At 37.5% G+C, this 24934-nt stretch overlaps 2 protein-coding genes across 3 annotated transcripts; both read left to right on the top strand.

Annotated features, from left to right (window-relative positions):
* The first annotated feature begins 3875 nt into the window (after window positions 1–3875).
* Window positions 3876–7069, top strand: LOC140875362 (uncharacterized). 2 transcript variants are annotated; one of them, XM_073279029.1, is made up of 9 exons: window positions 3876–4019; window positions 4244–4369; window positions 5181–5261; window positions 5351–5439; window positions 5563–5637; window positions 5917–5978; window positions 6061–6126; window positions 6288–6473; window positions 6768–7069. In XM_073279029.1, the coding sequence occupies exons 2-9, from the start codon at window positions 4247–4249 to the stop codon at window positions 6857–6859; spliced, it is 774 nt and encodes a 257-aa protein (XP_073135130.1). In that variant the 5' UTR covers window positions 3876–4019; window positions 4244–4246; the 3' UTR covers window positions 6860–7069. The 2 variants fall into 2 exon arrangements, with proteins under 2 accessions (XP_073135130.1, XP_073135129.1); XM_073279028.1 differs by having other exon boundaries at window positions 6282–6473.
* A 3867-nt stretch (window positions 7070–10936) lies between these two features.
* Window positions 10937–13369, top strand: LOC140875768 (monooxygenase 2-like). Its single transcript, XM_073279554.1, has 6 exons — window positions 10937–11133; window positions 11258–11404; window positions 11494–11562; window positions 11993–12155; window positions 12270–12501; window positions 12601–13369. Exons 1-6 carry the CDS (start codon window positions 11054–11056, stop codon window positions 13149–13151), a joined length of 1242 nt encoding a protein of 413 aa, XP_073135655.1. The 5' UTR covers window positions 10937–11053; the 3' UTR covers window positions 13152–13369.
* Window positions 13370–24934: the final 11565 nt, after the last annotated feature.

Here is a 24934-nt window from a genome sequence, read left to right as displayed (position 1 = left end):
AGGATGGACTTATCGAGCTAAAGGTAATCATTTTATAGTTTCATCTATTCAAGTTGAACCACGAATAATTTCAAAAATCAAAGCAGCACAAAAGACTGATCCATATATTCATCATTTGAAAGAATTAACTCCAGCTGGTCAGTCAGGGAAATTTCTTGTTGCTTTTGATGGATGTTTGCGTTATAATGGTAGACTTGTGGTTCCGAATTTGATAGATTTGAAAGACAATATACTACGAGAAGCTCATTGTAGTCGACATAGTGTACATCCTGGAATTAGAAAGATGTATCATATCTTGAAATCCCATTACTGGTGGGAAGGTATGAAGAATGATATTTCTGATTTTGTGGCTAAGTGTTTGACGTGTCAACAAGTTAAAGCTGAAAGAATGAGACCAGGTGGTATGTTACTTAGTCTTGAAGTACCACAGTGGAATTGAGAACACATTACTATGGATTTCGTGACACACCTACCTCGATCTAATCGTGGTTGTGATGCCATTTGGGTTATTGTGGATAGATTGTCTAAATCTGCCCATTTTATTCCATATGATCGTACTTGGACATATACAAAAATGGCGAAAATGTACATTGATCAGATAGTGCGATTTCATGGTGTGCCAGTTACTATAGTATCAGACCGTGATCCCAGATTTACTTCTAAGTTTTGGTCTAGTTTGCAATCAGCTTTGGATTCTAAATTGGCCACGAGTACTGCCTATCATCCACAGACAGATGGTCAATATGAAAGGACTATTCAGACACTTGAAGATTTATTACGAGCTGTTGTGATGGATTTTAGTGGTGGTTGGCAAGAATCTTTAGCTTTGGTGGAATTCTCTTACAATAACAGTTACTAAGTATCTATCGGAATGACACCATTTGAAGCCTTGTATGGCAGAAAATGTAGATCTCCGATCTGTTGGGAAGAAGTAGGAGAACGACAGTTGTCAGGACCAGAGTTTATTCAAGAGATGAAAGAAAAAGTTGAACTGATCAGGAAAAGAATGAAAGCAGCCCAGGATCGTCAAGCCAGCTATGCTAATAACAGACATAGACCTTTAGAATTTCAGGTTGGCGATTTTGTTTTCTTGAAAGTATCACCATTTCGTGGTACTATGAGATTTGGGCGTAAAGGGAAATTAGCTCCTCGTTATATCGGTCCATACGAGATTGTTGAGAAGATTGGTATTTTAGCGTATCGTTTGAACTTGCCGCAGAGTTTGTCTGCGATACATGATGTATTTCACGTATCTATGCTGCGGAAGTATGAACCAGATCCTTCTCATATCTTGAGGGCTGATGATGTGGAGTTGGATAGTTCCCTTAGCTATGTTGAGTATCCAGTGCAGATTCTTGATCGTAAAGAAAAGCAACTGAGGAACAAGACGATTCCTTTGGTTATGGTGGAATGGAGTAGACATGGGAGAGAAGAAGCTACATGGGAATTGGAGTCTCGAATGCGTCAAGAATGGCCTCATTTGTTTGACAATGTCATGAATTATGCCATGTACTCTGATTTCTCTATGTACTATCAGTGATAGATGCTTGACTATGTGTATAAGTTTGATGTGTGTTTGATTTCGAGGACGAAATCTTGTTTTAAGAGGGGGAGAAATGTAAGGACCCGATATTAATATATTAATTAATTTGTGTGTTAAAAATATGTATTTATAAATATCGGTTTATAGACGATATTAAAATGAATATGTTATTAATAGAGCACACAGGAGTTGAAATAACTCGAACCGGGTCAAGTTTGAACCCCGAATGAATAAAATAAGACACACATTAAAGCAATACATATCTAATTAAATAGATATGGATATATATATTCAGAATATTTCTCTCTCCTCCATCCGCCTGTATCGCGTCTCGCGTCTTCTTCTTCATTTCTTTTGTTTCTTTTCTTCAAATTTTCCTATCGCTTCAAATCTCCGTATCTCCTTCGTTTTTGGCCGGATTTCAAAAGTAAATATAGTTCTGAAATCCTCTCGACGAGAGCTATCTTTCGGTACCTATATTTCATATTTTTATTGAGATTTCCGGAAACCCGTCGCACCAGCCGCCGTCGTTCACCGCCGTTCGCCGTCACCGATCGCCGCCGGAGTGTAGAGGGTTGTTGTTTCGGTTGATTAGACGTAGATTTCGAGATTAGTGTTTCGAATTTTGGGAATTTTGATTCAATCGACTTCCGATAATTAATATTTGATTTATTATTGGTTGTAGGTATTATATCGGACTCGATTGGAGGTATTGGCTATTTTTCAGAAATTATTCTAGCATTATTTCGAAATTTCTGATTATTTATATTTAGGTAATTCGACTTTTAGAGTCGTATATTCGATATTTGGTCATTAATAGGATGTTTTAATATTAAATATGAATTTTAGGATTTATGAGAAATTTTTCTGGAATTACAGATTCTTAAAATTTGGGATTGGAATATCCGAGAAATATTTGGGATAATTTCTATGGTAAATTAAGAATTGGTTGAGGTACGTATGAGCTGTTTATATTACGACGCCTATAATGGCATGTAATGATATTAAGTATTTTGTAATGAGTGATAATGTGTTTTATGTGCTTATGTGGATTATATGATTGCATTCACTCATTTTACTAATTTTTCATAGCACGTTGAGCCTTGACTCCTTTGATTGATATTGATATTGATCTCTTGAGATGTATTGAGTCATCGATGGAGCGAGTGACATTATTTATTGCACTCCTGAGTTAGCACGAGACCGAGCGGGTAGCAACTGTGCTCTCGATGCTACATACGACACTCCTGATGACAGCATGAGGCTGGACGGGTCGCTCCTGTCACCCTCCGATGCTACGTGTATGGATTAGCAGTGATGATTCGAGGTCTGCTGCGTTCCTGGCACGGGTGGCCACTGAGTTTATTGTGATACGATTATTTGGACTCCTTTTGGTATCCCTTATTTCATTGATACCTGTCACGCATTACATTGCATTGTACTTGATTTTATTTATGTCAGTTATATTTGTCGTAATTTTTATAGTTCGTCGTACTGGGGTCCGACCCCTGTTTTCTTTTTATGTTGTGGTTGTTTGTGATTCCATAGCAGGTTATCCAGGGGGATTTGACGCATCTGGTGGAGCGTCATCTAGTGGTACCCAGTGAGGCGAGCGTGGAGTCGAGTTCCCAGATATATGTATATATATATATATATCAGTTTAGCGAGTTTTATATTTACCGGGGTGATGCCCTGTGTATCTGTATAAATAGTTTTGGACCTTGTTTTGAATTGTTATTTGTGTGATCGAGCCTTGCCGGCTCTGCATGTGTTTAGTCCTGGCCAGTGCGGCTATAGGTTTGTAAATTGGAGTTGTGACTCTATTTTCGAGTATATATTGCTGGTTGTGTTGTACAGGTTTTTGGGATGTCTTATTTACGAATAGGTCATGCCGAATGGGTTATATTAGTTATTTCTCACTCTTTTTTTCAAATAATTTGAAATTTTAAAATTAGAGTGTCGTACCAAGAGACCATGTTAGTTTTTCTAAGGTCTTCTTACTTAATAAATATGTATAGATTATAAAAAATCATGTAATAATAGTCGTAGTATTCTTAAAAAATATAAGTAATTATATTTTTAATTTTATTATAATATATCATTTGAAATTAACACATATATAAAAATATAATATAACATCAAATTATCGATCAAGGTTTGTAAATTTTTTTTGAAAGAAAGGTTTGTAAAGGTTCTGATTTATTTGCTGCCAATTTTAAAGGTTGACATTGATCCCATTGTTTGCCAAACACGTCCTTAAAACCTAACTACCTCTTCAAGAAAATGGGATCAGTTTGTCCAGGTCCAAATTAACGGTCACCGGTCCAACCGACTAAACCCAAAACTGAACCGGGCTTTAAATTAGGGAAACACAACAGAAATCAGTCGGGCCGTAACGAAGAAACTTAGCCGGAGAAGAGGGCTTTCCCTTCGTGGAGCGTACTATCATTTATCATTTCGCGCACAAACCCCAAACGTAATTCTTCTATTGTTGTTGAATTTTCTGTAAAATTGCATGAATTTTATCTGTATCCAGATCTACTTCTCCTTTTTGTCATTGATTAACTAATTAATCGAGGTATGCTTTTAGTTTTTCTATTGGTGTTTCCTGTTAGGTGCAATTTATTTCCTGCTTTCTGTTTCATTCTGATTATCGTGTGATTCTTGTTTTTTGTTTTTGTTTTTGTTTTGTTTTGGCAGAGCATGGATCGGTACCAGAAGGTGGAGAAGGCGAGGGTGGAGACACCAATTGATGAGAACGAGATTAGGATTACAAGTCAAGGCAGGATGCGTAACTACATCACTTATGCCATGACTCTGCTTCAGGTACACATGCGTTTGCAAATTTCGGAGCTGAAGTATAGCAGTTGTTTGTTTGTAAAGATTGAAAGACGTTACTTTTGTTCTTGTTGTATGCTGACGGGATTTTTCACTTCATTTTTGTTCTAATTTTGGGTATGATTGTTTTGATTACTGTTGACTTTGGTATCATCTAGCTTGTTTTTATTGTTTTTAGGCTTTTTTTAATTTAAAATTATAGGATTATTTCATCATTTAATGGGCTGAATGTCAATTGTTTGGTTTGGAGACGCTGCAACAGGCATGTTTTTTTTTTTAAAAAAAAATTTAAATTATAGTGATTATTTCATCATTTAATGGGCTGAATGTCAATTGTTTGGTTCGGATACGCCGCAGCACTTTTTGTTTTTGCACTTCTACTGTTCCAGGGACTTTGTTCGGAGAAATTTCTTAAAAGTGAATTTTGAACTTCTGCTTATGATGTTCACAACTTCACATTGACTTCGTATTGGTATGGAATTGTGCAGTGCAGATGTTTTTCTACATTGGTTGGATACTCCTTGATTTATAGTGATAGTGAAGGTTTCTGAATATATTGTGTAAAATATTTTTTGTTTTTTGGTTGATGTGTCCAGTGTGTTGAAATGTCTCACATCATGGACATTCATTCTCTGACAACATGATAGACTTACAGTTGAGCTATTAGTACATAATTTCATGAGTTCTGCTTTATTAACTCATTCTATTTTAATTTAAGGGAAATGTTATATATTCCGTGAACTATTATTTTGAACATTCCTCCGAATACCACGTCATATCTCCAATTCACTCAATGTAGGAAAAGGATCGAGATGAAATAGTGTTTAAAGCAATGGGTAGAGCTATCAACAAAACTGTAACAATGGTGGAACTGGTCAAGGTTCAGTTTTTCTTATAGTTATTTTCTGTGTCATTTTTAAAAAAAACTTTCGAGTGCTATCTTAACATCTTTGTTATTGCATAGTTCAGAGAAGAATTGTTGGTCTTCACCAAATTACAGCAATTCAATCCATCGACATTACTGACACCTGGGAACCCCTCGAGGAAGGCCTCCAAATGTAAGGGTTTTCCAAATTGTGAGGGAATCATGTTGACATTTTGAATTTAATAAATTTTATACCGGAAAATTTCTTGAATGTGACTGCGTATCTGGTCTTCACGACTTTTGGTCATTGCTGCAGCCTGGAAACCACAAGGAAAGTGTCAATGATCACAATTACTCTCTCAAAAAAGGAGTTGGATAAGACAAATCTTGGGTAAGTTGTTTCCAACATTCCTCTGTAATGCTTGCTTGATCTTTTGCGTTTGCAATTCCATGTATAACTAATGAAAATCATAGCATTTACTCTTTTATTACTCTTGCCCTTCTTAAGAAAATTTGAATTCATCATGCATTGGTGTCTCAATTACTTGGGGAAAATACATTATGATCATCTTCTCAAAAGATTTGAAGTATGTCTCTGTGTTGACTGTATTCAGTTTCTGAACCTTAGATATTTCTCTGTTGCTAAATTTTTGGGCGTTTTGTGCATTAGGTATCAACCTCCAATACCAGCTGACCAGGTGAAGGTGTTTGCAGAGCTCAACTATGACGGAGGTGGTATTATGTTTTCTTATTCATGTCCTCGTTCTTCTTATGCTTGGGAGAAGCATATGTTTTGACATGTTTAACTGTACAGAGGGTTCACCTTCAGGACGAGGACGTGGAAGAGGAAGATTTGGTAGAGGAAGAGGGAGGCCCAGAGGTCCATCTGATCTTAATATTGATGATAATTTTTTCAAAAAAAGCTAGATTTATCTGAAATGTTGGGATTCTGACTGTCACTGCAGTAGTATAATCTATTGGTGGAACTTGAGCAGTTGCATTTTTTGGGTTTACAACTCATCTGTTTTATGCCAGTTGCAGGAAATGGCTTTGCACCTGCTGAGTATGAAGATGAAGGCTACGAACGGAATCGTGGCTATGCCAGGGGTGCAGGACGAGGAAGAGGAAGAGGTCGCAATTTCGGTGACAAAGCGAGGGAAGGTTTTGATAATCCTTCGATGGAGCCTCAGAATGATGCTGAAGGCTACAATCGAGAAGCACCACGAGGTCTGGTTCGTTAAGATATGTTCTTAACCACATGTTTATTTGAATTTTTTGTTTTGAGCGAGTGGAGAGGAATTTTTTAACCAAATACTCTAGTTATTGGCTCCGGCACTTGTTCTGCCCCTATATAATAGATGTTTTGATTACACACAGACGCACAAAGGATTGGAGACAAAATTATCCATTCCCCTTAAATTTCTGTGGACAATCTTTTGTTATCATCTCGATTCCATTTTCCATTACCAGCTCCATTAGTACAGTTATTCACTGTGTCCGGTGGGGTTTCTTTTTCTGCAGGTCGGGGTAGGGGGAGAGGGAGGGGCTTTCGTGGCAGGGGTCGAGGATTCAGATATAACGAACCGGTCCATGCTGATGCTGGAGGGGCTTAGTTTTCCAACCATGGTGGCTGTCTGTGGACACTGTAGTAGTCAATGGGCCTCATGCGATCTGCTCCATTTCCATGTTTCTTGTTTGCTTTCTTTATTTATTATATTTTTTCAGGTAGCAGATATCTTATAATGCTATGTGTAATAACTAACTTGAACCACATACGTGATTGCAGCATTTTTGTTTCAAATCTTGGTTTATTTAATGTGTTACAGTACACTTGACAAAATTTAACAAATATGTTATTGACCTATGCACGTAAAATACAAAAAAAGAGACATTAAATGAGACCGAACATCTTGCACTGTTTGTTTTCTTGTTTGTGACCACCTCATCTCAGGATGAAAGTAGATCCATCGCTCTTCGTTTTTGAAAATAGTTACATCTAAGTAGATCCATCGCTCTTCGGGTTTGTCAATCGTAATTAATAGTGCATGAGCATCTAAGGATGAAAACAAATTCGTCTCTTTTCGGGTTTGTTAATCTCTATTTCTACCGTAGAAATTTACAAAGATGTCATTCAACTCATTCATAAATTTCTTGTTCTTGCCTTCGGAAAAATAAATAACCTAACTTTTTGCTCGTATTTGGCACATCTACATTGAAGCTCGTACATGCTGTCCAGCTTTTATTTTAACTAGCTACTGTGGCACACGCTATGCGTGTGTAACTAATAAAATGTGATAGTACCAATTGTAAAAAAAAATTAGATAGATGATAAGAAATCTAAGAAATTCACTATAATGAAGCATAAAACCTGATTGAGATATGGAAGAGATAGCAACACACCCTTGCATTGGAGAAGAAACTTCCTATCTTTGCTTGATATTTTGGCTTTCTGAATTGGACGATCCAATTCTTTTCTACTAAAAATTGTTATGGAGACGTGGAAAGGTGGGAGAGAGAATGAAATAGGGAGATGAGGATAAAACGTGAGAAAAGAGTTAAAGTGAGGGTAAAATGAGAAAAAAAACATGGTGTCAACTTGTCATACCAAATACAGTTATTATATACCTTTCAAGTATTATAATATAGTATAGATTAATTAATTTATTTTTATTGGTATTGTTACTTATTTATTTTAATACACAGAGCACATCCACATATGTGCATAATATATATTATTTTAAATTAAAATTTATTTTTGTAATTTGAATTTAAATATAATTTTTTATTCTTAGGAAAATGAGATAATATGAGAAGAGAATGTGATAATTAAATATCTTGATAGATTGGTAAAGATCAATTTTGACATTCATTAAATTACCAAATATAATCTTTTCTAAAAGATTTAGATATATTAAAATATAGTAAAGACATAGTAAAGATGTTTTATATATCTTTTATCCATATTACTAAGAAAAAATACCCTTAACGTATAATTATTTTTGTTTTCTAAAACAAATCGAATTAAATTGTAATAGTCATGTAACAATAATACATTTTGCAAGCGGTTTTGTGCTTTTTAGTTTTTTTTAAATGTTAGAATTTAATAAATTGATATACAAATCATTGAAATTTTTTGTTAAAATTATAAAGTTTTGGTGGTAAACTTTCTTGAGATTATTTATAGTGAAATGAAATGAATATAGTTATATTTTTTGGATATTTTAAAAGCCGATCGATTCATAATTACATAAGTCATAATATTAGTTATCCTACATGTACCCATTAACATATATTTGTGATGCATAATTAATTATAAACTACATATTTAGATCGACAGTAAAGATGTATTATGGATTCATGAAATGCAATAATAATCTAAAACATTTAAAATTAATATAACCTTATGAACTCAATTAGCCGTTCGATTTCGAACTCAAAAAAGTGCATAAACTCGAACATTAATCATTTTTTCAAAAAAATTCGTGTCACACAGTCACACTCAATTTTTCAAGAAAGTGAAATAATAATTGGGATAATATGTTTGCAGCAGTCAAAACATGTGCGTTCAAATGTAATTAAATCGTTTCCGGTAATAGTACGTGATGGCTTTAAAAATAATAATAATTATAGGAGTAGTAGACAATTATTCAGTGAGATGATTAAAATGTTATATCATTAAATAATATTTAATTAATTATAATAGTAAGAGACTATTTTATTTTGAAACTAACAATTATTATTATTATTTCAGTCAAGAAAAAGGGACTATTTCACTTCCTTTTTTTCGTCACTATGGAGGTAGACAAACTTGATCATGGTCAAACTTGAGCAGCTCCAATATTAAAAATCAATAATTATACACAGAAGTCCCAAGGTTCCCAAAATTTTAAGCTGCTTTGCTACATTTACCGTTTTCAATATATGATATGATTTTTAATCTGTCAAAGTAATTTAATAAATTATTCTAAGGGAAAATGATTTTAAGTACACACATAATGTGTGTAATGTAATAGTAATAGTGAGTAATACATGAAAGATAATTAAATCTAATAAAATTTATGCAAGGAGGAGTAATTCGGTTCACGAGTTAATATATTGGCCCAAGCCCCAGACACCTATTTTTTTAAGAAAGACAAAAAAAAAATAAAAAATGAGGGCTTTACAGGAATATTGCAAAATGACATTACAATGAACCAATCATTTTTCAAAAGATGCTTCGTCGGCCAATGAGGTCTTGGTCTAGTGGTCAAGACTGAGGCATATTCGATTCTTGCTGACTGCGGGTAGATTTCCTAATTTATTTAGGTAGATTTAGGTAATTTCTTAACTCAAGACAAGCACGTCTCGAGTCCATGCTCAAGTTCCTTCGGTTGTGCGGGCAAATTTCACTCTTTAGTGTTGCAATATGATGTAATTTCGATATTCGATGCAATTAAAAAAAAAAGATGCTTCGCCTTTGTGAAGATTAGTGCTCTTGCACTCCATATATGTACAAGCATAAATTTTTTTATACTAATTAATTTTTTATATTATTTTTAAGATTGATATGATTATTTAAATATTCAAAATTTAACGTTAATATAAAGAATATTTAGTAATAAAAAAAATTAAAAACAAATAAGATATTATCCTATATTGTTTAACATTATTATCAATATTTTATATACGGTGATATAATTGTAGGTTTCATTTAGCTTTCAATAAATTAATTGAATATTAGTTAGCACAGAGTGCAAATTTTTAATTAAGAATATGTCTTTTGTGGGACGATCTCACAGATCTTTATCTTCCTGCTCATATTTATAGTAAAAAGTAATAATTTTGACATAAAAAATAACATTTTTTATGGGTAACCCAAATAAGAAAATATATCTATAAATTGACTTGTAAAATAGTTTTATAGAAGTTTTTGTGTTTAATTAAATACTATAGATTTTATGCACGCGATGCATAATTATTTATAATATTTTTTTAGCTAAATGTAAAAAAAAATATAAAGAATCACATGAAAAAACAATGTCAAGAAATGAAATTAATATGCCAAAGTAGACGGAATTTGCAATTTTTGAAATTGAATATTATTATAAAGTACAAAAGTGCACATTCGTGGGGATTTGAAAGAGGAAAAAAAAAACAAAAATGTCTATTTAAACTTTTGTGTGTCAATGTTTTTCTCCATTTTCCTGCACCCATTTTGAAATATAAATTTAAATATGTTAAAAATAAAAATAAAATAACAACAACAATAATAAATATTCATATTTAACAACACATGCAATGTGCGTGCCCGATGTTGCAAGTAGTATTTAGATAGTATTTGTAACCTTTAAAAATAAATGATTATGAAGATTTCTTTCATAAATTTGTAAAGAGAATATCCATAATCACTTATTTTTAGAAGTTGCAAACGTTACCTTAATAATATAAGATGCTGTATAAATTATGGAGGAGTTTCAGGTAAATATATCAGGAATTCTCAGCCGGCGGCTCATCATAACATTTTAGTATTCAACCGGCGGCCAAGTTTTCTGAGTCAAAGCAGTCATGCGTACACCAAAGTGTTTTCCTAAATTTTGTCACAAATTAGTTTTAAAATAAAAAAAATATTCCTCCCATATCCATATAATTTCCATAAGTGGACACAGAGTGGAAAATAATATATAGTCACATATTTGATGTTGCTACGAATTCTCAAGAACTGGAGCTTAACTTCTCTACTGACTCTATAAATTTAGCTAATTTATATATTTGACACAACTTCATCTGAAAAATATCTCACAGCAAATATTTCGGACAAGATCAATCTAATGGAGCCGACCGCGTGTGAAGAAATAGTTGTAGTTGGGGCTGGCATTTCTGGTCTGGCCACTGCCTTGGGACTTCACAGGTTCAAATTCCAATGGCTAATATATATATATATATATATATATATATATATATATATACTGTTTTTCCTTGGTTTTTTTTTTTTTTTGTGGGGTACTAGCTAATTAATGAAATGGTTATTGAAGATTGGGGATACGGAGCCTGGTGTTGGAATCGTCGGAGAATTTAAGGATTACTGGGTTTGCGCTGACTATGTGGACAAATGCGTGGAGGGCGCTGGATGCTCTTGGGATTGGAGATTTGCTCAGAAGTAGATCTGTTCAAATTCAAGGGTCTGTCTCTTGTTTTTATTTTATTTTTTTTGTTAGAATGTAAAATAAATAAATTTGACTTATATATATCTTGAATTGTTTGGATGCAGATATCAACTTGCTTCTGCCAATACCAACCAGCCTACTTCTCAGAGATCCTCTGAGGCAAATGTCAAATTGTGAGTTTCACTGCTATTAAGTTGTTTTGGAATTGTATAATCATTTTAGTGGTTGATTTGGATGTTTTAATATTGATGTGTCGAGGTGAGGGTGTGGATTTTTTTTCGTTTTCTCGTAGGGAAGTTTGTGTCACTGTACCACGAGACTCTGCACATTAAGATCATCGAACTTGTATATACGTAAAATATATCTAGAATCCAAAGATTTTAAATTTTTTTGTTATGACATGAGTACTCCGAGCCGCAATGTACTCACATGACCGACATGCTGGTACGGAGAATCAAATTTCTCATCCATAAGTTGTAGGTCATTGATGTGTACGTAGTTGTTCCACAAAGCGAAATCCTATTCTTTTTGGTCGTTATAAATTACGCTTAGAATCCAAATATATGTTTTGGAATTGAATTCCAATAACCTTTATTTTTACAGCAATTTTGAAAACCGATGCGTGAGAAGGAAAGATTTACTAGAAACCTTGGCGGGTGAATTGCCGGAGGGAACCATCCGATTCTCTTCCAAAGTTGCTTTGATTGAAGAATCTGGCAAGTTCAAATTGGTTCATCTTGCCGATGGATCGGTTATAAAAACTAAGGCATGTATCTTCGAGATGTATATATGTCCTTACAAATCATGTCATTCGTATTGGCACACAAAAACTTGGCAAAAAAACAAGAATTCTTGATGTTAATTTTCATCCCAAACTCAGGTGTTGATCGGGTGTGATGGAGTGCATTCCATTGTAGCAAAGTGGTTGGGGCTTCAGAATGCAGTTAGCTGTGGGAGATCATCAATAAGAGGCTTCGTAAACTACCCGAACCCGCACGGGTACGAGCCGAAAATCCACGTGCATTTGGAGGGAGGCGTGCGATATGGCCTGATTCCTTGCAGTAATAAGAGTGTGTATTGGGCATGCACTTTCGATCCAACCATCTTCAAACGTGCGTAAACGCGTCTTCTTGTACGTGTGCTTTCTTCGCGTTTCTAGTCTGAAAGATTAGATTTTGACATACTGGGATTTGGTATTTTGTTGACTACAGATGAAGGAGACGAACCAACCCCGGCGGAGATGAAGCAATTCGTGGTGGCCAACGTTCGAAGTGCACCGATGCAAGTATCCGACGTAGTAGGGAGAACAGAGCTAGGCTTCATCAACTATGCTCCTCTAAAACTCAGACTACCTTGGAACATTTTACTAGGACATGTTGTGAAGAACAACGTTTGTGTAGCCGGGGACGCGTTTCATCCTATGACACCGGATTTGGGGCAAGGCGGGTGTTCCGCTTTGGAAGGGGGCGTCGTTCTTGCTAGGTGCCTTGGTGAGGCTTTGTTGACGAAACCAGAAGGACATGAGCAAGCAAAAGACGATGAATTCGCGAGAATGGAGAAGGGGTTGGGGAAGTATGTCAAAGAAAGGAGGTGGAGATGTTTTAGTCTCGTTAGCATTGCTTATTTGTTTGGTTTGGTTCAACAAAATGAAGGGAAGGTGATTAGCTACTTGAGGAAGAAGTTTTTGAGTAATTATTTTGCGGTGACTATGGTGAAGATGGCTGATTTCGAATGTGGGGAGTTGAGTGTTCCGATTTCTTGAAGTCGGATTATAATATTACACGGGTGGATCGGAGTCATTTGATTGATGCTCGAGGAAAAATAAGTCGATGTCGTAAAATCAATCTTTTTAATTTTATTTATTTTGATGCGAAAGTGATTGTCCGAATAGTGAAAATGGTTTTCATTTCTGTTTTTTTTTTTCCAACGGGTGGAAATTAACTTGTAAGTTGTTACAATGTACTTTTGATGTAGTTTAATTCCAACTTTTAAAAACTCATTTTTTTAGTCATTTTTTTTTGTGCGCATTGGATAAATCTCCAGACTAACGCAATAATTTACAAACTACGTTACCCACTTTTTTTTTTTTTAAAGGACTACGTTACCCACTCTTGGGCGTTACTTGGGATGCAAATATATATTTTGGTTTCACACGTTCAATGTGCATATAGAATTTTCCTATGTTCAGATTACCAATATACACACACAAATCACAATAAATGTCGATAGTTGAAAAAATAATTGAATATTGGTGAGACTTTAATTGTACCAAGAGCTTCACGACTAAAGCACCGCGAGCTTGGTTCAAAACGATTGATGGATGATAGGGATACTTAATTTCTAACATATTAATGCATGAATAAAAGTCTATATGTTGTTAAGATCTCAAGGCTGCGTAGAAGTTTGGGATTAAGGTATTGTTATTTATTTATTTATTTATTTATTTATTTTGTTATTAAAAAACACTTTTTAATTTTTCGTAAACAAAATTTGAAAATCTTATTAAAGAAAAGCTGATAAATATCAGTGCTTCCTAGAATTTTTATTAAACATTACCTAAATACTAAATATAACAACCATTTCTCAGATTAAAAAAATTACTATTATTTTTCATTTAGATGTGTTTGGTATGAATGATTGAGTAGGTTTATGTGGTGTTTTTGGGGCTAAACCTTCTTTTGGTACATTTTTTAATAAACCAAGCCAATCTCTTGTTGAAAGGACAAGGTGGTACAAAAGTAAGGAAAATAAACCCTTAGTAAACCCCATGTATTAACAATCCATATATTAATCACTCTTCTTGTTCCAGAAATACCTTTTGTCAGCCCAAACAAAAAAAATCCACCATTTCCTGCTCATCTTCCCTTCCCCAGTGCGCGGAATCTATGGTGTCAACACTACATGCTTCAAAGATCGAGCATACGTTGCCAAATCGTTATGATAATCAAAGAAACATCAAAGGGGATAGTTTTTGAAAGCTAATTAAATTTTTTTTGACAATCGAGAAGATTGTTCAGAAATTGCAAAAAAAACCTAATTGTTTCTCACTTTAATTAGCCTCGAGTTAAAATTCTTTGGCTTGAGAGAAGATTATATGGGAACACTTCGGATCTTCCTTCATAACTATGATTATTGCTTACATTTAATTTGTATATGTGATTTTTGCAAACACCATATGTAAAGACCCTAACTCTCTAATAAATAAATATGCGGAAATTTTTTTTTTTTTTTTTTATACTACTAAATAAATATAAGTACATATATGCCCATACATACATGCACCAAATAAAAATACTAAAAATAAATTCATGACTAAATAAATAAACAATTTGAATACTTAAATAAAATGCATTCTTAAAAATAATTAAACAAACTGAGTCAACCCTAGAATTAAAAATATACTGCATAAATAAAATAAATAAAAATGTGCATGCACTAAAATATTTAATAAAATATTTCAAACACCTCAACCCAAATAAAATAATAAAATGTATCATAAGACATCAGCACGGTGACTCAGAAGCTGTCACGGTCACGGGGCTACTGCAGCACGGCTCATACATCCTCACCACCGGTAGGAGTAACCTGTTCCTCTACGTACTCACCTGCACCATATCAGTGTAGTGAGCCTAGAGGCCCAACATGCATACTAACAAGGGTTTAAAATAATTTAAATCAATTTAATACTAATACATACATATACATGAATGAGCATGCTTAAAAATTTCATAACATAAATTACATAAGTAAACATACATAACATACATAATATCATACATACATAAGTTGTTGAGCATTTATTTTCTGAACATCGAATGGTCCTATCCGTAAGTGTGACCCATAGTGCGACTGATCAGTCTAAGAAACCATCGTACGAGGCTGGTGGCGAACCACCCATACATAAATGGCAGAAAACTGCCCATACATAAATGGCAGAAACTGCCCATACATAAATGGCCACACTACTTCAATTTCCACCTAAAATATTTTTTATTTGCTCAACCATAGAAATTAAATCATAACATAAAAATTGATTTCATGAATGCATGTACTTAAATAAATTGTGTGTCCTTCATATATATTTAATTTAATTTTTCTTACTAACATATAAATATTAAAATAACTTAAATGCATAAAAATAATTAAATATATAATCAGGACACATGCAATTTTCTCATGGATGGTTCTGGACTGCTGGCCCTACACTCAATCCCATTAACTTAACTTAAGACTTGGCCCATAAATCAACCAAAGCCCATTAAAACTAACTTAGGCCCAATAACACTGTCCCTGGCCCAATGGGCCCAAAAGCCCAATATCAGGCCCAATAATTTTCATGGGCTCCCAAGCCCATAACAATTTCTGGCCAACTTAAAAATTTAAATAAAATTTATTAAAAGCCCAAAAAATAAATAAAATAACCCAAAATAATTTAAAGTAACCCAAATAAATTAAATGGTACTAATTAAATTTTTGGGAATTTAATTAGTCTATTTAACTCCTAATTAACTTAAAAACTTAAAAATAAAAATACCCGAGCCCAATTAAAATAACCCGGATCCGGACCCACTTAACTTAACCCATATTATTTTAGACCCGACCCGGACCCAAGACCCGACCCGAATGCCATCTGAAACCCTAGACCCGTGCCCCTAATCCCTATTCTTCTCGGCCGTGAGCAGCAGGCCATCTTGGCCTGCTGCCGGCCAGCTCCGGCCGCCCCTGGCCGGGGCGCCGCCGCCCGGACGTAGCCCACGTCCGGGCGGACCTAGCCTGACCAGTCCCCCAGCCCCATGCACTCCCTAACACCAAGGCCGAAGCCTCCTATCCGAGCCCCAGTTCTGCGCCGTCTGCACCAACCATGACAAAAACCCCACGGCCGAGCCCTTCTCAGCCCCAAGCCTTGCCATGGCTCGACCCTTAGGCACCCTAGGGCACCTCTGGAACACTCGCCAACAGCCGAACCAAACATGGAGAGGGGAAACGTGAGCATGCAACACTAATGTCAAAACCGAGAGCAAGTAAGGAGGAAAAATCGAAAAGCTTGATGTCAAAAATATAAATTCTGATGTTACACACCCACACGCATACATATACTGATATGAGTTTTAAAAAAAATGGATAAAAACATGCCTTTCACCAAAGGACGAAGATAAACAAGCGTGAGACAACTTCCGGGACGACGGGACGACGAGCAAACTTGAAGCTTCGAAGAAAAATGGTTATGGAGTCTAGGAGGTGCCTTGAACCGATGAAGAAGATGATGATGGGGTGTCGGCTGCTTGGGAGGAAGGAGAGATGTCGGCTAATGCTAGGGTTTTGGGTAGAATAGGTTAAATTTTTGGTTTAATTAAAATATAAGCTAACTAATTAAATAAAGAGGTTTTAAAAAATAAATAATAAACAACTTAAACTCTTAAAATCTGATAACCTAATTAAAAATCTCGAAATATAATTTTAGGGAAATTTTAAAAATACTAAAAAGTCAATGTTTTGACTAATTTTGGATAAAAATGACCCCTAAAATTAAATAAAATTAAATACTTAAAATTTTGGGATAATAAAACTCAAAATAATATTTCAAGGCTCCAAAAAGGTTCCTAAAATAATTTGGGTGGAAAGTCGTCATCTCGTCCGTCCATGGTCCCGTCTACGCGATTAAATAATAAAATACTAAAAAAAATCATAAAAATCACTAATTATGGGTTAAATGCTTAAAAATAAATTAAATCATGCACAAATAATTCACATAATTATTTAACCCATAAATCATAAATTTAACTAATTAAATATCCTAATTATGCATGCGAATTTACGTATTTAAAAATACCGGGTGTTACAATTCTCCCCCCCTTAAATTGAATTTCGTCCTCGAAATTAAAGTACTTACCCGAACAACTCCGGGTAGCGAGTCCTCATATCCTCCTCGGTCTCCCAAGTAGCTTCCTCCTCCGAGTGATTCAGCCACTGGACTCTGACCATCGGTATGACCCGCGTCCTAAGCCTCCGCTCCTCTCTAGCCAAAATCCGCACTGGTCTTTCCTCGTAAACAAGATCTGGTGGCAACTGTAAGGGCTCAAAATCCAATACATGCGACGGGTTGGAGACATATCTCCGAAGCATGGATACATGGAACACGTTGTGCACTGCCGCTAGCCCTGGAGGTAGAGCTAAACGATAGGCCAACGTGCCAACTCGCTCCAAGATCTCGAATGGCCCTATATATCTCGGATTAAGCTTGCCTCTCCGTCCAAAACGCGCTACTCCCTTCATAGGTGACACCTTCAAGAATACGTGATCACCTACTGCGAACTCCAAATCGCGTCGTCTGACATCTGCATAACTCTTCTGCCGACTCTGCGCAGTCCTCATCCTCTCTCGAATCTGCGTCACGATGTCAGCTGTCTGCTGCACAATCTCCGGACCCAACAAAATCCGCTCACCAACCTCATCCCAATGCACCGGAGATCTGCATCTCCTCCCATAAAGTGCTGCATATGGAGCCATACCTATAGACGACTGAAAGCTGTTGTTATAGGTAAACTCCACCAATGGCAGTCTAGTCTCCCAAGAGCCCCGAAAATCAATGACACAAGCTCTCAGAAGATCCTCGAGAACCTGGATCACTCTCTCAGACTGACCATCTGTCTGGGGATGAAATGCTGTACTGAACAGAAGCCTAGTCCCCATAGCCGTGTGCAGACTCTTCCAAAACGCAGATGTGAATCTCGGATCTCTGTCTGACACAATAGACACTGGTATGCCATGCAGTCTAACAATCTCTCTAATGTAAAGCTCTGCATACTGTGTCAAAGTATAGTTAGTCCTCACCGGCAAGAAATGAGCTGACTTGGTGAGTCTATCCACAATCACCCAAATCGCTGTGCAACCTCTGGCACTCCTCGGCAAGCCAACCACAAAGTCCATCGTAATATTCTCCCATTTCCATTCCGGAATGGGAAGAGGTCTAAGAAGTCCTGCTGGACGCTGATGCTCTGCTTTGACTTGCTGACAAGTCAAGCACTCTGACACCACTCTCCCGATGTCACTCTTCATACCAGGCCACCAATACAATAGCTGCAAGTCTTTGTACATCTTCGTACTTCCGGGGTGAATGGAGTACGGAGATGCGTGAGCCTCTGTCAAAATCTCCGCTCGCAACTGGTCGACGTTCGGTACCCACATCCTACCACGGTACTGAACGATGCCATCCTCCACTGTATACAAGAGATTACCTCTAGCCTCATCTCTCTGTCTCCATCGCTGTAACTCCTCATCAGTGGACTGTCCCTCTCTAATCCGATCTCTCAAAACTGGCTGCACCGCCAACACTGACAAGCTCGGTGCATGGCCGCTCGGATAGCACTCCAAACCAAATCTCTGAATCTCGGTCTGTAGTGGTAACTGCACAGTCAAACATGATACCACTGACGACTTCCGACTCAAAGCATCTGCCACTACATTAGCCTTACCCGGATGGTAGCTAATGTCACAATCATAGTCCTTCACAAGCTCAAGCCATCTGCGCTGCCTCATGTTCAACTCCTTCTGGGTGAAGAAGTACTTGAGGCTCTTGTGGTCGGTGAAAATCTTGCACTTCTCGCCGTAAAGATAGTGCCTCCAAATTTTTAACGCAAATACCACTGCTGCAAGCTCCAAATCATGCGTCGGATAGTTCTGCTCATGAATCTTCAACTGTCGCGACGCATATGCGATAACTCTGCCACACTGCATAAGTACTGCGCCCAAACCCAGCTTGGACGCGTCGGTGTACACCACTAACTCCTCATGTGGCACTGTCATAGCTAATACAGGTGCTGAAGTAAGCGCATCCTTCAGCTGATCAAAGCTCCTCTGACAATCTGGACTCCAACTATACTTCGCGTTCTTCTTGGTCAAGGAAGTCAAGGGTACTGCAATAGAGGAAAAACCCTTGATGAACTTCCTATAGTATCCTGCTAAACCCAAGAAGCTACGAATCTCCGAAGCATTCTTTGGAATCCCCCAATCCCTCACTGCCTGCACCTTGGACTGATCCACTGCAATCCCATCTCTAGAAATAATGTGGCCTAGAAACGCCACCTGCTCCAACCAAAACTCACATTTACTGAACTTTGCAAACAGTCGATGCTCCCTCAAAGTCCGCAAGGCTGTATGCAAATGCTGGGTGTGCTCCTCAATGCTCCTCGAGTAGATCAATATGTCATCAATGAATACAATGACAAACTGATCTAGATATGGCTGGAAAACACGATGCATAAGATCCATAAACACTGCTGGAGCATTGGTTAACCCAAAGGGCATCACTAAAAACTCATAGTGTCCATACCGTGTCCTAAAGGCAGTCTTAGACACGTCTGAATCTCTGACTCTCAACTGATGGTAACCAGATCGCAGATCGATCTTGGAGAATACCGAAGCTCCCTGCAACTGATCGAATAAATCCTCTATCCTCGGTAGCGGATACTTATTCTTCACTGTGACTCTGTTGAGCTCTCGGTAGTCAATGCACAATCTCATGCTGCCGTCCTTCTTCTTCACAAACAACACTGGAGCTCCCCATGGAGAAAAACTAGGACGAACAAAGCCCTTCTCCAACAACTCCTGAATCTGCTCCTTCAACTCTCTCATCTCTGTAGGAGCAAGTCGATACGGTGCCTTAGAGATAGGCACAGTATCCGGCAACAACTCAATACTGAACTCCACCTCCCTCACTGGTGGAACTCCTGCAACATCGTCAGGAAAAACATCTGGATAGTCACGTACCACCTCTATATCTGATAAAGACCTGCTAGACACATCGGAGGTAGTGACCACACTAGCAAGAAATCCCTGACATCCATTGCGCAACAGTTTCCTCGCACGAACAAGTGATATCATCTGAGGAATACTGCTAGACTGAGATGCAAAGAAAATAAACATCTCACCTCCTGCTGGCTTCACTGATACTGTCCTACGTCGGAAATCAATCGAAGCTCCATTAACTGATAGCCAGTCCATACCCAAAATCATGTCAAACCCGGTCAATGGAAGAACCACTAGATCTGCTCGAATGGAGTGTCCCTGCAGCTCCAATGCCAGATCCCTGATGACACTAGTGGTAGTGATAATCTGTCCGGATGGCATGGTAACATCGTAACCACTGTCTACAACCTCTGGTGAAATGCCTATCCGTCTGATAAAATCCCGGGAGACAAACGAATGCGTGGCTCCTGAATCTAGCAACGCAAACGTGGAGTTGCCTCCAACTAGAATTCTCCCTGCATGCAGAAGATTCCCAACAATTCATACCGCTATGCTCCCAAGGTTAAAACACTAAGATCCCTAATTCTAATCACAAAGAAACAAAATTCTTATTCTAGCATGCTGATAATTAAACTCATGTAACAGGCATTCAGTTATAATTGCAATTAAACAAAAGCAAAGAATTGAAAAAGTTCTAGGGGTTAAGTATACCGGTGATCAAGGAGGTATCTGGATCTGCCTCCTCAGCCTGCATAACATAAACTCGCCCACTGACATTCTGCCTCTGCGGGCAGTTGGCAATCTGATGCCCTGGCTCCTTGCAGCGATAGCAGACTCCTGCTCCCAAAAGACACTGCCCGGAATGCATCTTCTGGCACTTCGGACACACTGGATATCTCCCTGGAGTAGGGGCCCCGCCCCTAGTCTGCTGCTGTGGCTTCCCCTGAGGCCTCTGCTGATTCGGGCCCTTAGATGGCCCTGTAGACTGCTTCTTCGCAGGTGGCTGCGAAGAAGGTCGCTGATACCCAGTCTGAACAAACTGCCTCTTACCCTGCTGTTGCTCCCTCTGGATCGCTCTCCGACCCTCCTCCGAACGCAAAGCCCGGCTGACTGCAGACTCATATGTAAAAACGTCTGCCATGCGTACATCGTGCCTGATCTCTGCCTTCAGGCCCTCAACAAACTGTCGCAGCTTCTCCTGCGGACTCTCAGCAATCATGGGCACGAAACGGCAGCCCCTCTCAAACTGGCTGATGTACTCCACTACAGATCTGTCCCCCTGGCGGAGACTCATGAACTCTCGGATCATGCGGCTGCGCACGTCCTCAGTGAAATACTTGGCGTAGAAGATACGCCTGAACTCAACCCATGTCAGAGTCGGTAGATGAACTCCTCTAACTGCACCCTCCCACCATGAGGCTGCATCGCCTCGCATCATATATGTAGCACAGCTCACCCTGTCGGCGTCTGTGATCCCCATGTAGTCAAAGATGGACTCAAGTGAGCGAATCCATCCCTCCGCCACCAACGGATCGGTGGTCCCCAAAAACTCCTTAGGCCCCTTCTTCTGGAACCTCTCTGCGACGTCCTCCTCGTGGGACAGTCTGGGACGGGCAGCCTGCTGCTCCAGCAAGGCAGTGATACCCGCCCTCATCGTGGCACTGGCCTGCTCCAGTGCTGTCATGGGGTGCTGCTGAGGTGGCGGTGGAGGTGGAGGTGGAGGTGGAGGTGGAGGTCCCCCACGTCGGTTCACTGGTCTGGGAGGCATTCTGCACCACCACATATTTATTTACGTAAATCGCCTTGCATAACTAAGTGTTTAAAAATTAAGGCTAACTTAAATTCTAGAAATTTAAATCATACTATAAACATTAAAACTTACAGACCGGTAGCGTGGATTTCTGAGCTAGCATAGCAGTAGTGACCCCTCCAAGGACCGTGCTCTGATACCAACTGTAAAGACCCTAACTCTCTAATAAATAAATATGCGGAAATTTTTTTTTTTTTTTTTTTATACTACTAAATAAATATAAGTACATATATGCCCATACATACATGCACCAAATAAAAATACTAAAAATAAATTCATGACTAAATAAATAAACAATTTGAATACTTAAATAAAATGCATTCTTAAAAATAATTAAACAAACTGAGTCAACCCTAGAATTAAAAATATACTGCATAAATAAAATAAATAAAAATGTGCATGCACTAAAATATTTAATAAAATATTTCAAACACCTCAACCCAAATAAAATAATAAAATGTATCATAAGACATCAGCACGGTGACTCAGAAGCTGTCACGGTCACGGGGCTACTGCAGCACGGCTCATACATCCTCACCACCGGTAGGAGTAACCTGTTCCTCTACGTACTCACCTGCACCATATCAGTGTAGTGAGCCTAGAGGCCCAACATGCATACTAACAAGGGTTTAAAATAATTTAAATCAATTTAATACTAATACATACATATACATGAATGAGCATGCTTAAAAATTTCATAACATAAATTACATAAGTAAACATACATAACATACATAATATCATACATACATAAGTTGTTGAGCATTTATTTTCTGAACATCGAATGGTCCTATCCGTAAGTGTGACCCATAGTGCGACTGATCAGTCTAAGAAACCATCGTACGAGGCTGGTGGCGAACCACCCATACATAAATGGCAGAAAACTGCCCATACATAAATGGCAGAAACTGCCCATACATAAATGGCCACACTACTTCAATTTCCACCTAAAATATTTTTTATTTGCTCAACCATAGAAATTAAATCATAACATAAAAATTGATTTCATGAATGCATGTACTTAAATAAATTGTGTGTCCTTCATATATATTTAATTTAATTTTTCTTACTAACATATAAATATTAAAATAACTTAAATGCATAAAAATAATTAAATATATAATCAGGACACATGCAATTTTCTCATGGATGGTTCTGGACTGCTGGCCCTACACTCAATCCCATTAACTTAACTTAAGACTTGGCCCATAAATCAACCAAAGCCCATTAAAACTAACTTAGGCCCAATAACACTGTCCCTGGCCCAATGGGCCCAAAAGCCCAATATCAGGCCCAATAATTTTCATGGGCTCCCAAGCCCATAACAATTTCTGGCCAACTTAAAAATTTAAATAAAATTTATTAAAAGCCCAAAAAATAAATAAAATAACCCAAAATAATTTAAAGTAACCCAAATAAATTAAATGGTACTAATTAAATTTTTGGGAATTTAATTAGTCTATTTAACTCCTAATTAACTTAAAAACTTAAAAATAAAAATACCCGAGCCCAATTAAAATAACCCGGATCCGGACCCACTTAACTTAACCCATATTATTTTAGACCCGACCCGGACCCAAGACCCGACCCGAATGCCATCTGAAACCCTAGACCCGTGCCCCTAATCCCTATTCTTCTCGGCCGTGAGCAGCAGGCCATCTTGGCCTGCTGCCGGCCAGCTCCGGCCGCCCCTGGCCGGGGCGCCGCCGCCCGGACGTAGCCCACGTCCGGGCGGACCTAGCCTGACCAGTCCCCCAGCCCCATGCACTCCCTAACACCAAGGCCGAAGCCTCCTATCCGAGCCCCAGTTCTGCGCCGTCTGCACCAACCATGACAAAAACCCCACGGCCGAGCCCTTCTCAGCCCCAAGCCTTGCCATGGCTCGACCCTTAGGCACCCTAGGGCACCTCTGGAACACTCGCCAACAGCCGAACCAAACATGGAGAGGGGAAACGTGAGCATGCAACACTAATGTCAAAACCGAGAGCAAGTAAGGAGGAAAAATCGAAAAGCTTGATGTCAAAAATATAAATTCTGATGTTACACACCCACACGCATACATATACTGATATGAGTTTTAAAAAAAATGGATAAAAACATGCCTTTCACCAAAGGACGAAGATAAACAAGCGTGAGACAACTTCCGGGACGACGGGACGACGAGCAAACTTGAAGCTTCGAAGAAAAATGGTTATGGAGTCTAGGAGGTGCCTTGAACCGATGAAGAAGATGATGATGGGGTGTCGGCTGCTTGGGAGGAAGGAGAGATGTCGGCTAATGCTAGGGTTTTGGGTAGAATAGGTTAAATTTTTGGTTTAATTAAAATATAAGCTAACTAATTAAATAAAGAGGTTTTTAAAAATAAATAATAAACAACTTAAACTCTTAAAATCTGATAACCTAATTAAAAATCTCGAAATATAATTTTAGGGAAATTTTAAAAATACTAAAAAGTCAATGTTTTGACTAATTTTGGATAAAAATGACCCCTAAAATTAAATAAAATTAAATACTTAAAATTTTGGGATAATAAAACTCAAAATAATATTTCAAGGCTCCAAAAAGGTTCCTAAAATAATTTGGGTGGAAAGTCGTCATCTCGTCCGTCCATGGTCCCGTCTACGCGATTAAATAATAAAATACTAAAAAAAATCATAAAAATCACTAATTATGGGTTAAATGCTTAAAAATAAATTAAATCATGCACAAATAATTCACATAATTATTTAACCCATAAATCATAAATTTAACTAATTAAATATCCTAATTATGCATGCGAATTTACGTATTTAAAAATACCGGGTGTTACACCATAAGTACCGAAGCGAGCATGCCTCAAGGTTAGGGATGAAACCGTGGTTTTTCGCTTTTTTAAAATTATTTTTTATTTTTATAATTTTTTAAAAAAATTATTTATTTTATTAAAAAAAATCAAGGGTATTTTGGTCATAATATCAAACTCTCCTTACTTAATCTTATTCATAAAAATC

The sequence above is a fragment of the Henckelia pumila genome, chromosome 1 (genome assembly GCF_033568475.1).
Source record: "Henckelia pumila isolate YLH828 chromosome 1, ASM3356847v2, whole genome shotgun sequence".
NCBI classification, from domain to species: Eukaryota; Viridiplantae; Streptophyta; class Magnoliopsida; order Lamiales; family Gesneriaceae; genus Henckelia; species Henckelia pumila.
This window is presented reverse-complemented; position numbering and strand designations above follow the sequence as displayed.